The sequence below is a fragment of the Lathamus discolor genome, chromosome 4 (genome assembly GCF_037157495.1).
Source record: "Lathamus discolor isolate bLatDis1 chromosome 4, bLatDis1.hap1, whole genome shotgun sequence".
Classification (NCBI taxonomy): Eukaryota; Metazoa; Chordata; class Aves; order Psittaciformes; family Psittacidae; genus Lathamus; species Lathamus discolor.
In genome coordinates, this window is record NC_088887.1 from 53,930,042 (window position 1) to 53,948,013 (window position 17,972).

Sequence of the window (17,972 nt, forward strand, 5' to 3'; positions counted from 1 at the left end):
GAATGAGTTGTATATGATACCAGAAGGATCTCCGGTACTTTTTAGAGAGTAGTAAGTTGAGAACATAGAATTCTTTATTAATAGCCAATCAGCTGGAGAATAGGTTAATAGTTTCCAAGTCTGCTTTTGTAGCTCAGTAAAAGGATAACGTAGTATTGCAGATAGCATTTTTAAACAGTGTCCTAGGGCAAAAAAGTAATGTGTGAAGCTGCAAGTTATGTTTTCATAGTCTCATGAGATTCAGAAATAGGATTAGACTAGACTAGACCAGACTAGGACTGGACTATTTCAGTTGGTGGGGACATATAACGGTAATGTAGTCCAATTGCCTGAACAATTCAGGACTGACCAAGTTAAAGCATTCCTGGCAGTTACACCAAGTGGTGGATAGCCCCACCTCTGTCACTCTGTCTCCTGCACAGCAGCAATGTTGACTTCAGGATTCAGAGCAAGTGTAGATAATGAATAGCTCTGTGCTGATAGGCTTGCAACTGTTGTAGCGCACCAGACTACATAAAAATTACTTTTAATCAGCTTTTTGACTTAAGTGAACAGACAGCTGCTTCTGTTCTGATTTTTTTATTTTCTTTGTTCAGTGCTTTTAGTGTTCAGAGGCTGCTGAAATTTTTCCCATAGAATTGCTTTTATGAACTTAAAGGATTGTCATTGAATTGGCTAGAAATCAAATCAACTTGACAAAGCTCTGAGTGGTAATCTCAGCTTTTCTTTGATTAAAGACAGAGATGAAATCTTGAATAGCTTTAAGTGTGGTGTGGTATCACATTCAATGTAGGAACTGTACATGATTTTGAAAAAGAGGAGCAGCCTTTTCATACAGACGCTCTATGCTTAAGATTTTTATTTGTGCACAAGTGGATATAAATTATCAAGACATGAATAATGCATGTACGCAGTTAATTTAAACAGTGCTTGGAGCATTTTGGTTTCCTTTTGTCTTTCTCTCCACAGTACATCTTTTCTTCCAAATACACCCTGAATGCTCTTGGACAGCTTGTTTTGTGCAACATTACAGGAAAATTAAGTGGACTAGTTCTAAAGACCCTTGATTTTAGTGACCCAGAGATGAGGTGTACTCTGTTCTCATGCAGTTGGTGTGAGGAGAAAGCTAGCTGTATCTACGCAGTGGTGAATGAAGATGTTGTGACAGATATATGTGAAGATCATCTTAGAGGTGGTGCTCAAATTCTGCAAAAAGAATGTGAAGCTGTATTTAGGATAATAATTTGTGTGCAAGGTATTTGAAGAAAGGAAATGGTGATGAGTAACATTCTGCCAACAAAAAATACAGTGCACAGGACAAGCCTGTTGATCAAGACAGTGTTCATTAGAAAAGTCTGTAGCCATGTTGTTTCTTCTCCAGAATATGTAGTATCTCAGCTACAAGACATAGCAAGTATAGTTATATTAGCACAGGCTACGTAGTGTAGATGAGCTCTAAAAGTATAGCAGAGAATGAGAAACAAAATGTGTACGCCAGTGAAGGAAAAAGGAAAGAAGGTAAAAAAGCTACTAGATTAACAAACTTGTCAAACTTGATACAAAAAAGGAAAGCAAAGATATTATTTGGATAAAAGTAAGCTCAGATTAAATAAATAAATAGATTGCACCACCCCTACTGCCAAGAAAACTCAAGCATATATAGATACAACAAAGTATACATAGGGAAAGGTTTGGTTGCTCATGAAATACTGAGGGTTTTTTCTCTGTTAAAAAGGAACTTTGTGGCATGTTTCAGTACCCCACCCCATTTTTGAAAGAAGCACATTTCTTACTAAAATATTTACAGAGAGAATCATTCCTTTGGCTTATAATTACAATTGCTGGTAAAACATATGTGACTAATAATACTCGAGATAAAATTGCCAAATGAGAGTTGCTTGTATGGCTTATTAAGGAGAATGAGTATCTTTTCAACAATTAAAATTAACTGGAGAGCAAATCACATGTTGCAATTACAAAATCCAGAAAAAAATAAGAATAGCGCAGGAATTTAACTGGATAAATGATCAAATAACAAGTAACTAGCTGGGGAGGGGTATAAGGCAATTTATTAAATAAAATATCCTAAATAAGTCAGTTTCTCTAAAATATTTCTGTAGTCCCCAAAACTTTGTCGAAGGATATGCAGCAGTTGTCAATAGCAGTAATATTGTCGCTATAATAATAATGAATTGAGACCTGAGTGAGAGAAGGTTTTAAATAAGAAGTTAACGTATTTCATTAAATCAAATGAATTGTGGAGAAGCTTTTGGACATTGAAAGTCAATCAGTTTTGAAGTACCCATTTACTGTTTTGGGTTTTTTTAAGAGTTTGCATGGGTTTACTTTCTAAAAAAAGCAACTATTAAGAGGAAGACACAAAATAATAATGTGTAGTCTAACCAAAGCTCCTGTCATTTTCATACATTCTGCCTTTAGTTTTCTGTAATAGTTCAGTTTGAACTTGAATCTGAAAATGAATCTATGGAAAACCCACAATAGAACCTGATTTCATTAGCTACTTGATGCTTGCATTTAGTTAATGTAAAGAATATGCTGTATTTATGGTGTTTGGTTTAGGTGTTGGGTTTTTTTTGGGGTTGTTTGTGTGTGTGTGTGTGTGTGTGTGGTGGTGCTTTTTTTTTGTGGTAGGTTTTGGTTTTTTTTTTTTGCATTTTTTTGTTTTGTTTGTGGCTTTGTGGGGTTTTTTTGTTGTTTTTTGTTTGTTTTTAATTTATACTATCTTGAATGAAGTTAATCCTACATTATACTATTATGTGACCTTGTTCATGCAGTCTGTGGTGGCAGTACACAAACCAGCTGCATTTCTGAAGCCGTAAAACTGTGGGACTTCATCTGTGCATATAAGACCATCAGGCAGTTGATTTTCAGGTTAAGGTACTGGTAGAGCTTAGAGTGTGGTTATGTGGATGATGATGTAGTTATGCCTTCAAAATAATTGACTGCAAGCAGAAATAGGAAGACCAGAAATAATCCAACTGATAAACAGAGGAAACTGAAATTGTGCTTTAGTGCTGAATTGCCATGAATAATCCTCTTCTCTGTCTTGCCCAGTTTATGATGGAGATCACATTATTTTCTATCTTGAAAATAATTCTTATACTCTACTATGACATGTTCATAGAAACTTCATTTTAGGTAAAGAGAAAAAAAAATACTTTGTAAGGCAAAAGTTTGGTTGGAGACTTACATTACGAAAAACAGAAGAGCTTTATATTATCTCCTTAATTGTCTTGGAGGCATTTCACAAAAAATAGGTTTGAATCTGGAGTTCCAGAAGTGGTATAAGTTAAGGACAGTGATCTGTTCAGTAGCAGAAAAACACAAGAAAAGAAATTGTACAAAGACTTGAAAGACTATCAAGTAAAGTGTAGCAAAAATATATGTGTTGACTGTTCTGAAGTATTCTGTATGACAAAGAGCTCATGTTGTATAAAGCTAATAGGAAAATAAAGATTTCCTTTGTCTTCCGTCACTTTGAGTTAGCTATCAGTAGTTACGTCTTGTTAATTTTCACTTCATAATGAATAATGCTGTTTCACTATAAAATTTGATAACTGAAAAAAAATGAGCTGTTAATAGCACATAAATAATTAGATAGGGACTACAGTTACACTGTTTTAGCGTAGCATTATTGATTTCCTGAACTCTTTCTGTACATGTTTGTATTAATCAATGAAAAGGAAAATGCATCAGCCCAGGGGTTTTGTCGTTTTGTATAAGTCTCAATTTTAGTTTCTGAGTTGATCGAATGTATTAGTCACTGTGGTTTTAGCTGAACCTAAAGAGAATAAACATAATATTAGGAGTCTAATAGAGGAATAATACTTTTTTTAAAAATAAAATTATACATACATGATATATGATTTTCAGCAACTGTCAGAATAAAAGTGCTGATCTCTTCCTTTAAAACACATCTATGGTCTCAGAAGAAATAACTCCTTTCTGCTGGCTTAAGCTGTTCTCTTTTCCTGAAGTTGTTAGCTTGAAGGAGAGCAGCTGACGAGGTGAGTGCAGGGCCAGGAGTAACGTCAGCTACCCCCAGTCAGATGGAGAGCAGCCCTGGAGCACAGGGAGTTCCACCTGGGTATAGATGAGGGGTCAGTATTGGGACTGGCACTGTTCAGCATCTTTGTTGACAACATGGATAGTGGCCTCAGCAAGTCTGCCAACAGTGCCAAGCTCTGTGGTGTGGCCAACACACTGGAGTGAGGGGATACCATCCAGGGGGACCTTGACAGGCTTTAGAGGTGGGCCAGTGCAAACCTCATGAAGTTCAGTAAGACGAAGTGCAAGGTCCTGTACCTGTGTCAGGGCAGTTCCAGGCACAAATACAGGCTGAGCAGAGAATGGATTGAGAGCAGCCTGGAGAAGAAGGACTTTGGGATGTTTGTTCTCATCAGCATAAGCTGGCAGTGTGCACTTGCAGCCCAGAAAGCTGACTGTATCATGGACTGCAACAAAAGATGTGCTAGCAGATTAAGGGAGGTGATTCTCCCCCTCTCCTCCGCCTGGTGAGACCCCATCTGGAGTACTGTGTTCATCTCTGGGGTGCCAGACACCAGAGGGACATGGGTGAAGATGATTAGAGGGCTGAAGCATCTCTTCTGTGAACACAGGCTGAGAGATTTAAGCTTGTTCAGCCTGGAGAAGAGAAGGCTCTGGAGAGACCATATAGCAGCCTTCCAGTACCTATCGGGGGCCTACAGGAAAGCTGGAGAGGGGGTTTATAAGGGCATGTCATGATAGGACAATGGGGAATGGCTTTAAGATGAGGGTAGATTTTGATCAGATACTAGGAAGAAGTTCTTTACAATGAGGATGATGAAACATTGGAACAGATTGCCCAGTAAGATGACATGACAGTAAGCTGCTGTGTCTGTTCCAAAACTTAATGTTTAAAGAGATGAAGAGATAGTTTTTACCTTTTTGATTACTTGAAATGAAAGAGTACATTTGGAAATAAAGCACAGTGATGTGGGATATTTATTCCTTTTTTTTTTATGATTACTTGAAGAATTTATGTTGTACTGGCTAAGATTGTTACTGTGTATGTAGCAGATTAGGACGGTACCCTTGAGCTGGAAAACAGAGATCCTTATTTCTTTTGGTCTTTCTTTACCTACTCCTTTTAATCAAAGATACAGAAGGAAAAATTAAAATTAAATAAAATTGCTGCATGTGGCTAAGCTTTCAGTGGGAGGGGTGGACGACAGTCCCAGAAAGCCTAGCAGATGGGTCCCTCTCTGATGCATGGGCCTTGATCCCTGACATGGTAGCTACAGGTAAGTTAGAAGTTAGTGAGTTTACAGGAATTTTCACCATACTTCTTCATAGCTACTAATTTTTTTATGTTGTTTTTTTTTTTGTTGTTGTTGTTATGTAACTGAAATCTTCTTTTGATTGAAAAACTTTGTAGCCGTAGGGGATATCATGGCAAAGTTTATTAAAAGGGGCAGTTTCTTAAAGAGGTTTGAAACAGTTCCCCACTTCCTCTTCTATTGTAGTTTTCTGAAAAAAAAAACAACAAAACCCCACACAAGAAAGATACTAAGAAAGGTACTATTTTCCTAATGAAGAATTATATGCTAAATTAATGTAATATTTGTGCCAGCAACTTGATGTGGTGGCAGTGTCTACAGCTATACGGGTGGTAATTGATGCAAAGAAAGACATTATTTTCTTGATCTGTAGCTTTTACAAAGAAATAACAAACCTGGAATGAAAATGTTTTTCAATTGCTACTGTCTTGAGCTGGTTAAGTTATGCTACCTATTCTTCCATATGCAATTTTTTTTCTTTTTTCACGCAGCTGATTTTCCACTTGTATTTTTTAATCTGTCTTGCTGTGTTTACATATGCAAATAATAATTTCAAAATGGCATCTTTTTATAAAATTGCATTTTCTGAATAATGTAAATCTTTGCTACATGGAGCTATTAGGAACAGCTGCATTTCGGCTCACTTGTAAGTGAGGGAAACCGAAAAGACAAAGTACACACACACGCACAGAAATCATGACATATGCTGGGGGAATATAAGAGAACCTTGAAGAAATAACCTTTCTGCTACAGTGCTTTTCTGTGTCTGGCTACCTCCAATAGAAATGTAGAGTAAACATACCCTGTGACAGATGAACGGAAGCTGTGATGCAATGGGACTGAAAAAAATTGTGTATCTGTAAAGAACACAGCTTTAGAGAAAACTAACTCTGTCATACTAAGGGCATCAGAGATAGAAGTCTTCTTTCTTGTGGAATCTTTGCACTTCTGTGTATTACCACACCCACAATATGCTAGCCTTGGTAAATGTTGCAGATTATTTAGAACAAATTCCTTTGTATGAATGCATTTTATTTTAAAAAAGAGATGTTAGCTACAGGTTTACATTAAGATATCTTAATACTTTCGTTAATTTAATATGAATTTACTTCTCATGTTTCAGAATGAAAGTATGATCTCTATCTGGAATAAAAAGTAAACTGGTATTTAGCATCATATTTCAGTGAGAGGACAGAGTAGCATCATTTGGAAAAAAAAGTGTGGTTGCTTATTAGGATAACCATTTAAGGGGCCATAGGAAGGCTTTTAAATGGATGATGCATTGGCATTGGAGGAGGAATAACACTTGTTATTTCTGTCCAACTGGACATCTAGTATCACAGAAGTGTATGTATTTATATTTTAAAGGCTGTCTTCAAATACAAACATGGAGCTGGAAATGTCAGTTATTACTTGGTTGATTAAATTCTGGAGAATAGAGAAGAAAACTGCACAGGGCCACAACTACAGGTCATACTTCCAAATAGATGTGTTAGTTAATGTGCCTATTTGCTAATCTACACATTTTGTTGTCAGTAGTAAGTTCTTAAAGTTGGGCATATGACTATTGCCCAACTATTGGGAAGCCTAGATCAGAGATGCTGGGGTAGCAAAGGAAAGAATTAAATGGGCATGAAGAGTAGGAGTTTTGAGGGATCAGGGACCAGACATAAGTATGACTGAATCAGGAGGGAGGGAATAAGATTAATTTAGTCTAATCAGGCATGAAAAGTATGATAAGAATTTGTGCAGTTGGAAAATGAAAAAAAGAGAATCATTCTCACGTTGACTGAAAGAGTCAGAAGTCAACTGAAGGCTTATCTATCTGAAACTAATAATCTGGTGTCCAACACACTTCGGATTCATGCCAAGAGGCAGAACTGAAATGATTTACAGATATGGAGGGATTTTCTCTTGTGACTTAGTAAAGAGTAGATGTCCACTGCTGTTCTCCATTAGACACTGCTAATTGTTCTGTATGGGGGAGGTATCCAGCATATAAAATGCTCCAGTGAAGAAGCATTGAAACCTCTGCGTCGGAAACTCAAAACTTGCACCAAGGAATGAAGTATGTTTCCCTCTTACACAGACTGCTGTGTTTTCGCTATTCACTGCATTAACCTTCCAGAGAAGACGAGATCAAATTGAAGTTTCTGCCCATTAGGCTTGAGGTGTTCATTACTCTGGGTTCACAGCATTAATAGATAGAGCTCTGGTATAACAACTGTGACTGACAGCTCTCCTCTGCCCAGTGTTATTTGCTTTAGTAATTGCAAAAGAGAAAAACTGAGCTGTCTTAGGGGCTGGTTTACACCAGTTTGATACCTGATTCAGAAATTAAAACTGTACCTTTGAGTGGGAAGAGTATATTTCTTTGATTTTGATTTTGATTTTTTTTTTCAGGTGCAGAACTGCGTAGAAAATAAAATGCTCCCCTGCATGATTTTCTCTCACAGAGAGTTTTAAATAATAAACATACATAACGTTGGGGACATTGCTTAATGGGCTTCTAGGGGGTGCAATGATGTTGAACCCATTTTTGACATCTTTTGGGAAAAGCCTCATTTGATGATAGAACGAATACATACCTTGAGGAGTGTTCTGTGACTTTTGTGTGGAGACAGGAATGTTTTGGATATAGCAAGAATTTTCTTTTACACTTAACTGATTGAAATAGGTTGTTACATTCAGTAAGACAACATTGTTGAAATACTGCTAAATATATTGTAAGTAGTTGTAAATATTAATACAGGTAGCTACGTATATGCATATGTGTATATATATATATGTATATATATATGTATAAAAACCAAAATGTATTTATTTGTCTTGCAGGGGTTGATAAGATGATTCGGCATTTACACAAACACAACATACCCATGGCTGTTGCCACCAGCTCATCTGAAGTGTCATTTCAGATGAAGACAGTCAGACACAAAGAGTTCTTTGGTCTTTTTCATCATATCGTGCTGGGAGATGACCCTGAGGTGAAGTGTGGCAAGCCACAGCCTGATGCATTTCTCGTTTGTGCAAAGAGATTTCACCCTCCTGCACCTCCAGAGAAGGTAAGAAGGGAAGAAATTAACTGAAAAGTTAGGAATACTCTCTTTTGACTGTATTTAGATTTGTTTTTTACTTGTTTTGTTTTGTTTTTTAATGTGATAAATACTTAGATTAACATTTTATATAAACATTAAAAAGTCAGCAACCTCTGTTTTCAAAGGTGTTTATGCTGTTGAATCAAGAGATTGTTGGTAAGTATAATTTCCCCCCACTACATACAATGTTTGTGATGCAGATTGTTCTGATTTACTACTTGGTAGTGTGCTGTAATAGGAAAGGGTAATGATTTTCCATTCTGTGCATAAATCTGGAAGTTTAACTTCACTTCTCAAAGTTTGGAAACAGTTATTTAAATATACATTAGTTATCATACATTCATGGCTGATTTACCTGTTAAGTGTCTAGACATTAAAGACACTTCTTTGCAAGAGGGCGTATATTTTTTTTTTTTTTTATGCCATCTCTTTCCTCTTGCATTCTAAATCTCTGAGGTCATAGTTCTTGTTTCTTGATTTAAAATCGATCAGTTTGAACAATCTTTCTCAAGTAGTAGAGGCGTTTAGTTTCTTTCTCTTGTGTATAATTTTCTAAACTTGATTCTGAAATAGAAAACTGTAGGGAGAATTATTTGAAAGATAAATTGAGGGTTAGTTAAGATAATGTCTTTGCTTTAATTTTAAATTAAGTTGCCTTTCTTGCTTTCTGTCTTTCCTGAGTTGAACATAAGTTCTGAAGGTTTGGAATTTCATAACTGCAGAAAAATGCATTACATACCAATTATTAAGGAACAACTTTAAGTGGATTAGACTGTGATTACTATTTTCCCAGTAGGATTGTTCAGTAAAAAATGGTTACACAAATACATACAGAACGATTAGTTAAGATTCTTCAGCTCTTCATGCTTCAAGTCCTTACACAGAGTCTAAATGGTATTTGTGTTGCTCAGGAATACAAAGTGAATTGTTTGATGCAGTGTGAACCGTATTAAGTAAACTGGGTTTGGTTTCAGTTTGGTTTGTTGTTTGGTGGTTTTCGTTGGTTTTTTTTTTCGTGTTGCAAGTTCTCTTGCCGTTGTGTGTGTGTATACATCAACTTAATTTGGAAACTCAGATGTTCAGAAAAGGTACATCAAATGTACATGATCATATTCATGCAGATGACAGTTGTATGGACATGATAGGTACTTTTGTGAGTAGGCCTTCTATGTATGGTACATTCCAAATGTTGAAGAATCTGAGCAACAAGGTCGTAAATCTCACCACAGAGTCAAGTACTTATGAAATTTTAAACATGTTAATACTCAGCGGAGAGCAAATACTGAGAAGCAGCGCAGGGTTTTGGGTGGAGTAAGAGAGGAGTTGAAAGCTTAAATCACAGCTTAATATTGCTTTCATATAAAATTATTCTGTCTCGCTTAAGTGTATGTCAAAGGAACAAAAACCAGGGTATGTTTCTGCCATATTACATGGTGTGTTTCTTGTGAAACAGGATGAGAGGTGTGTAATGCATGCTTTCAATTGGATGGAGATGTGGCTGTAAGCTGTTCTGTAATTCTGAATGTAAAAGAGCAGAAAGTATTGATATTTTATAGAAAGCTGGGTCATAACTGGTATTGTGTCTGAAGGAAAGGTAAGGAAATTGAATATCAGCTGTGCTAATGACATAATAACTTGTTATTTCATGTGAGGAGCCTCATAGTAGTATCTAGAGGAGCAGCTTTCCCAAAAGTCTTACTTTATTTGGCTCTATTTCAAAAAAGTCACAAGGTGGTAATAATTAAAAAAACAAAACCATTAAAAAAACAAACAACAAAAACAGTGACAGTTTTGTAGGTGTTTTTATTCATTCATCAGTAAGTAGCCTTAGTTGTGTTAACAATGAAAAAAATTTTGAAGATAATAGTAGCATCTGTATTACCTCTAAAGTTTAAAATTATGAAGTGTATGTTAGACAAACAAGATTTCAGAGTTTTCACTGTAGTTTTGTGTAGTTATTTTCTTTACCAAATAATTCAGCTGAACTATTTTTGTTGCATCTACAAGTCACAAATGTCAAAGTGTGGGAATTTAGCACAAGCACAAAAATTCCAAGAAGAAGGCAATACAGTACAGATGAAACTACCTGAAACGTTAATGACAAATTGAGGTGTAGTGGTAGCATCTGCAGTGTTTATTCCCAAGCACTGAACTAATAGAGCTACAGGTTTGTGTGGGCAGGTTTGTCATAGCTGTGAGTAGAGGCAAGAGGCCTTGGACAGAATTCGTGCTCCTTCTATTGGAATAAAGAGAGCTTGGGCCTTAACATAACCAGAGCATCTGGGGAGGCATATTAGGGAAGTAAGATTGCTGTATAGTTAAGATGTTGAAAAGTCGTGGTCGGCAAGCAATGTTTAGCAAGTCGACATTGTTAACTTTTGAATGTTAGAACGTCAGCCAATGGAGTTGTTATTGCTAGGCTTGTGATGTAAGTTAGCCTTTGAATGTTAGCCAATGGAATTGCTGTATCTAAGGATATGACGCAAGCTGGAAGAACAAGATCGGTATATAACCCAGTGTATACGCAATAAACTTTGGCAATTGCTTGATCACATTGATCGTTTCTGCACTGTCCGTGACTCCCGCGTCAACAGGTTTGGATTGCATGCTGAAGATCAGTAATGTGCAAGGTTGCAGCAAGTTATCAGGAGGTATGCATAATGTCTGCATAAGCAGGTAATTGGACTTAAGAGGAACAGATTATTAGAGCAATGTATGTGGTGCTTAGGCCCACGTATCTGTGCTATATGTGGTTTAGAAGTTTTCTGTTGGGTTAGATTTACTCTGATCCCTGGCTGAAAGCTGTATAAGTTTTATTTGAGCTTTATGTCTTCCTAAGCAGACATAATTAGAGATTGCTTGATATGCACCTGGAGAGGATTCCACTTGTAACTTCCTGCTAGTACACACGAAAACTACTTAGTGAAACCAACCATCAGCTACCAAAGGAGAACTGTAAGATTTGCTTCAAAACTTCCCTGCTGCTCCAAGCAAAAAGTACATCATAGCCAGAGAAGGCCAAATCCAGAATTTAGCATTAGTGGTATACCAGCCTGTGACTTGTTGTGCAGGCACACTTCTACAAGTAGGCAGCTCTAAAATGATGTAAAAATGGATATGATGTCTGTTTTACTATGACTGAAGGCTATCATTATTGTCCATCTGGGAATTTTTTAAATGTTGACCTTTTAGTTTGCAGTCTTTGGTTAACTAGGAACTTAATAAGCATGATGATGAAACCACAGCACAGGAATTTAAAACAAGATACACACTGCAAATTCAACCTAGGTCTTAATATATTGTGATGCATGAAGTTTCATGTGAACTTCCAACACTGGGAACAATGCACTGTCATATGAGTAAGTAATTAAGTCGGGTAATCAAAATGTCATCTGCAGATTAAATACTAGAAATTTTGTCTTCTACTAAAATTAAAATTTATTTAAAAATATATATATGATGAATTATGCTTTCAAATACACAGATGCAACTTGCATGAAAACTAGCTGGAGCTGTACATATGTAGAAACAATGTGTGCTTAAATATGTTAATGTTTAAAGCACTGTGGTTTTTTTCATGCATTTTAGTTAGACAAGTGAAAAAAACATTTTAAACTATTACTTTGGGGTTTAATTACAATTTTCCTGCCTTTATATTATAATAATATGGAAAGTAAGTTGTTTCTTTTTTTTTCTAGAATTAGTTACTAAGTATTTTAATATGTTTCAAATTTTTACAATATGAATTCATTTTAAGGGAACCTTTAAAATGTGCAGAGACAAAATTGAAGTATCGTTGATAACAACAGTGTGAAATTTGGTAATTCAGCTACATGTGCCACAGAACGTCTTAGATAGTAAGAAGGGATTTTATGAGTACATAGGAGACAAAAGGAAGACTAGGGAAAATACAGGCCCATTGCTGAATGAGGTGTGGGACTTGATTACACAGGACATGAAAAAGGCTGAAGCAATGTATGTAGCAAGTCAGGAATGCCAGGTCGCAGACACCAGAGGGAAGGGATGGAGCAAGGAAGATTGTACCCCTTTTTGGGAGAGAATCAGGTTAGGGAATACTTAAGCAAACTAGGCATGAATAAGTCCATGGGCTCTGAAGGCAGGCACCGTCAATTGCTGAGGGACCTGACAGATGTCATTGCGAGACTGCCCTGATAATCTTTGATCAATCATGGTGACTGGGAGAAGTGCTCGAAGACTGGAGGAAAGCAAATGTCACTCCTATCTTCAGAAAGCGCAAGAATGAGGACCCAGGGAACTACAGGCTGCTTAGCCTCACCTTGACTCCTGGAAAGGTGATTGAGCAACTGATGCTGAAAACCATTTCTAGGTATAGTAAGAAAGAGCAAAACATTACTAGTAGTCACCCTGGCTTCAACTAGGGGAAGTCATGCTTGACCAGCTTGCTAAATTTCTATGAGGAATTGACTGGCCTGGCACATGAGCAGTTGCTGTTGTCTACCTGTGTTACAGTAAGGCTCTTGATGCTCTTTCCCGTAAGACCCTCATAGAGAAGCTGTTGATGTATGACACGGCTGAGCATTGAGGTGGGCTGAAACCTGTCAGGGCAGCTGAGTCCAGATGGTGATGTTCAACAGCACCTAGTCTAGTTGGGTGCCAATGACTAGCACTGTTCCCCAGGGGTCAGTACTCGGTCCAGTCTGTTTAACATCTTCATTAATGACCTATTTGATGGGACAGTTTGCTGATGAAAATAAGAGAATGCTCAGGGGTATATGAATACCTGAAGACAGACTGTAAAGAAGACAGAGCCAGGCTCTTTTCAGTAGTGCCCAGTGACAGAACCAGAGGCAGTTATCACAAACAAACATAAGAGGCTCTGAGCATAAGAAAGCACTAATTTTACTGTGAGGGTGACCAGGCACTGGCAGAGATTTCCCAGAGAGGTAGTGGAGTCCCTTCTTGGAGATACTCAAAAGCCATCTGGGCATGATATTGGTCAACAGGCTCTATATGTCCCTGCTTGAGCAAAGGGGTTGGACCACATGAGCTCAAGAGGTCTCTTCTAACCTCAGTTATCCTGTGATTTGGTGATATACTTCATGGGGGGAGGGGAAGAAACAAAAGTGCCTTTGCTGAACAGAAAAAAGAATATTGTTCCATTTTGATTTTAAGAGCTCAAATTATTTAGAATCATGCTTTGGAGTTTATATATACTAGAATATTAGTTTTTGCTTTAAAAGAGCTCATAATATCCTCGCTGTTTAAGTGTTTCTGTGTGTATTTGCATATAATACGTATATCAGCTATAACTTTTCAGTGTTATCTTGAAGCAATTTTGTTTCATAGTAACAAAAATGTTATGCTCCTAAATTTATTTCAAATACAAGACTAACTCAGAGGGTTTCAGATATTTCCATTCAAACATTTATACATACTTCCAGTATACTCATTAAAAAAACATGAATTTAATTATTTACCTACTTGAAGATATGTCAGGTCAGGGCTTTTTTTTCCAGTGTTTTGGTTGTATTGCCTATAGCTTTTCTGTAAAATAAAGGACCCTACTACTAGTGTAATTTAAAACCAAACAAATACCACTTATAGCCATTGCTTAGAAAGAGAGAAAGACTGGAGTAGACTGGAGTAATACAAATGGTCATAACTCTTGCAGAGAATCAATCTCTCTATTAAAAAAGTTCCAAGTGATGTAAATCATCACCTTAATTTAAAACACTATTTCTTTGCAGTTTCTTCCATTTCTAATTAATTAATTGATCCCATAGTTACGAATAATCTCTGTACCAAATCTAGTGAGAGCTCATTAAAATTTTTCAGACTGATTAAATGGCATTCCGATTTATGAGTCTTGGTGGAGTTTTTATGTCATAGAAAAGAGAAGTTCAAAGAAAAATTTTCTGAGACTTTTTTGCTACTGAAAGAGTAGTAGGAACTCAGAACATTACGACGATTTTGTAGTTTTAGTTTATATTATATCAGAAATAGAGAGTGAAGAAGGCTGATTTTGCATTTAGACTTAATGTAACCATCATTAATGTGAGCTTGTGTAAAAAGGATGCCAAAGCCTATTTTTTTTTCTTATTCCCTCCTTTTTTTTTCCAATTTTCTACTTTCCCCGCCCCCCCCCAAGCACACCACTTTTTAATGTATGCATGCAATGTATGTGTTTTGTTTAGTATGGGTTTCAGATAAGCAGTTATTTTATTAATGATGTTTCTGTTATTCCTCATGCATACCTGGAGGTTGAATTTATTAGGAGTACTTTAAGCAAGGTATAGAAATTACAAAGGTGTGAACAGCCATTCTGTGTAGCGTACTAAACTGTAAATTGGAATCACTGCTGCTGAAATCATATATTTTACTCAACATAAATCTATCCCTTTTCTATTTTATAAATGAATTGACTTGCATTCTTTTCTGAATATTTACAATTCACAAATCATAGAATCATAGATTAGTTAGGGTTGGAAAGGACTTTAAGATCATCTAGTTCCAAACCCACTGCCATAGGCAGGGGCACCTCCCACTAAACCATGCCACCCAAGGCTTCATCCAACCTGGCCTTGAACACTGCCAGGGATGGAGCATTCACAACTTCCCTGGGCAGCCCATTCCAGTGCCTCAGACATTTAGAAATAACAGAAGTATTAAATGTAAAAATACATAGAATTTTTTTAGCTTAATTCAAACCTATGGCTGTCTCTTCAACCTTGACTGTAGTCTGCCCTTTGAATAGGCCTATGTTACCAACCATTCCTCGGTAGAAACACTCTTACAAACAGCTGTTCATGTTATAAACCCTTCTGATTTGCACAAGTTCTGTTGTCTTTGGGCTCAGAATTTTTACCACTTATGTTAGCATATTGTTAGATATTTGATTTTTCCAGTGGTGCAACCTGCAATCATAATGGTCATAGTATACCTGACTTTTAAATCATTAGGCTGTATTCAGTGGGACTGTTGTTCACATACGCTGCTGCTTACTGCATGCAGAGGGCGTAGGATTACTCTGCAGCTCTTTCTAGCTGCTAGTGCATTTTGAGGTAGAAAGTAGAATTTGGAATTTTTTTTTTTTTTGATAGCCACTTGATTTTGTTGTCTGTATTGGTGTAATTACAGTTCATAAATTAATTCAAATTAGGCAGTTGATGGGTAAGAGCCATTAAAGAGCTTCCTTTGTAATCTGATTTGTTTGTGCCAAATCCTGTGTAGCCAGGCAGTTAGTACACTGACTGAAGGTCTGGGATTTTTGAGTGTTTCTTGTCAGGCTCTTTCTGAAGATAATTTCCTCACTGCTTACACAGGGTGTCCCTTTGGAGTCCCTTGTCTGCAAGGTTATGCTCAGTGTTCCTCACATAGCCTCAGACCCTGTGCTGTGCAGTGGCCATCTTCCAAACAGAGCAGAGAAGACTTCTTGGCAGATGTATGCTGTGCCATGGGGATGGTGCTCCGTGGGGGTGGTGAGGCTGCTGAGCAGCTGGTTCAGTGCCACAAGAGCTTGAAACTGCTGCTCCTGCATTCACACAGCATGCTTCAGCAAAAGCAGAGTTCATTTCTGCGATGAATTTAGATTACGTGTGGCAGATTGTATTGTTACTGCACATGGGGTGATTGGGAGGTGAATGAAATATGTCTCATCTTTTGTATGTACCCAGATTAGTTTAATTGTTTCATGCAAGATGTATCTTTAAGTGTTGAGTGAAATCTGAAAGGGTAGATCTCTTCGCTGAGACCAGGACATCTCTGTGTGTCTGCCTTCTCACCAAAATGAAGTGTCAAGTTCAGTAGGAACCTCACTTTCTGACTATAGCTTTTTGAGAAATTAGGTTTTTGCTTCCATGTGTCCATCCAGAATTGCACAATCTCAAGAGCTTGTGTCTGTTTCTCAGGAACAGGATCTCTTGCAGTTAATCTTTTGCAAAGCATAATTGCAAAAGTAGTCCCAGTTCCTAAAATGTCAAGAAAAATTGGCTCTATAGAGATCATAACAGCAATCTGGGTCTTAAAAATCTTAAAATCTGGGACTTTTGAAAGCAGTTGAAGAGAGGATTGTCACAAGAGAGGATTGTCCTTATCTTGTCCACTGTGTGGAATACTTCCTCAAAAAATGGGTAAAACAGCTTTTTGAGCACTCTTCAACCTGAGGAGTTCAGTCTTCCAATTTGTGGGTTTCGTTGGGGACTGTCCTAGTTACCATATTGTACACCAGCTGCTTGCTAATGAGGTTCTCAACCAGAACTTTTTGCTGAATTCATGAAGCCTTTATTTTTCTTGTTCTGCAGTGTGACTGAAGACTTATTTCTAGATGTCAAGATGGCAAGTTGTGTTTTGAGTAGTTAGCATGTGTTGCTGGCCTAGCTCCTGAATTCTTGCTACTGTGGGGCACCACAAAATAATAAACAGTGTAACTTTTTCATTCCCTTTCCCCTCTTGACCCCTGCCCTGAAAAAGCTGTTGATTTCAAATGCACACTGGAGAAATTAAAAGGAATAAATTATTAATGAATTATACCTTTAAATTGTCTATTGGGCAGTTTTAAGTAGGTACTGAACAATGTAGTGGTTTATGTATTAAGACCTCCATCTTGAAATAGTGCTTGAAGCTTATAGCCTGGCATGCAAAGATCACAGCACTGTAGTGGAATGTGCTTTTTACATGGTATGCTGCTGGGCAGTCTGTTGACTGAGTCCTACAAGTTCCTCAGCTTCTCAGTAGTCTTAAGCATGTAGCCCTTATTTTTGGCTTCCAGGCTGGATGAGGAAGGCCGTGATTATGAATCTCAGCTTTCTAACTTTAATGGGCAAATGGGCATTGCTCTAGAGGGAAGAATGTGAACTACTTCACTGCATGTAACAATCCAGGACTTCTGAAGATCTACTATACACATGCACCTTTTTCCCAAGTCTGTAATAGGCCACTATTTTATATTACAAGACAGTTGAAGGAAGGAAGCAGTTATAAAGGTGTTGTTTTCAGTTATCATACTCTCAGTTCACGTGGTGGATTTTCTTCCTTCCTCTTCTCTGAGGCACACTCCCTCGCACCCCCGCATGCTGGCAGTCTTTATTGTATATTTGTGGAAGAAAAATGAGATGTTGCATGGCTTGAAAGTAATTTAGCTCTTAAGTGTTCTAGACATTGCCCTTGTTACTGCAGTGCATGTTTATTTATGGATGTATTTGTCTTACGGAGTTGAAAAAAGTCATTGAAATTCCATGCAAAAAATAACCTGGTCAAGGTTTGCTTTCACTCAATGTATTTGATTGGAAGAAGAAAGGAGTATTATAATTGGTTCTTAGTCTTTGGAGTACCCTACTGGGGGTGGGGAGGCAGGAATAATTTTTTTCCCTTGCATTTGTCTTGATAATGTATCAAGTAGCTGCTGAGGGACTTGATGAAATGTAATGCAGAATAATAAATTATGTTCTGCAGTCTTCTTTGCTTCTACGTGAGGTGAGTGTGTAAACACAAAGAGACTGGTACACCTCAAATTCTAAAAGCATTATATTCAGATTAGCAGGTCACTGGAGAT

At 37.3% G+C, this 17,972-nt stretch overlaps 1 protein-coding gene across 1 annotated transcript in view; it reads left to right on the forward strand.

Annotated features, from left to right (window-relative positions):
• The window catches only part of PUDP (pseudouridine 5'-phosphatase), a 73,667-nt gene that overhangs the window by 30,994 nt on the left and 24,701 nt on the right, over nt 1–17,972 (forward strand). The window contains exon 3 of the mRNA XM_065677504.1: nt 8,178–8,407. Within this exon, the coding sequence (XP_065533576.1) occupies nt 8,178–8,407 (230 nt within the window). The remainder of the gene's footprint in view (nt 1–8,177; nt 8,408–17,972) is intronic.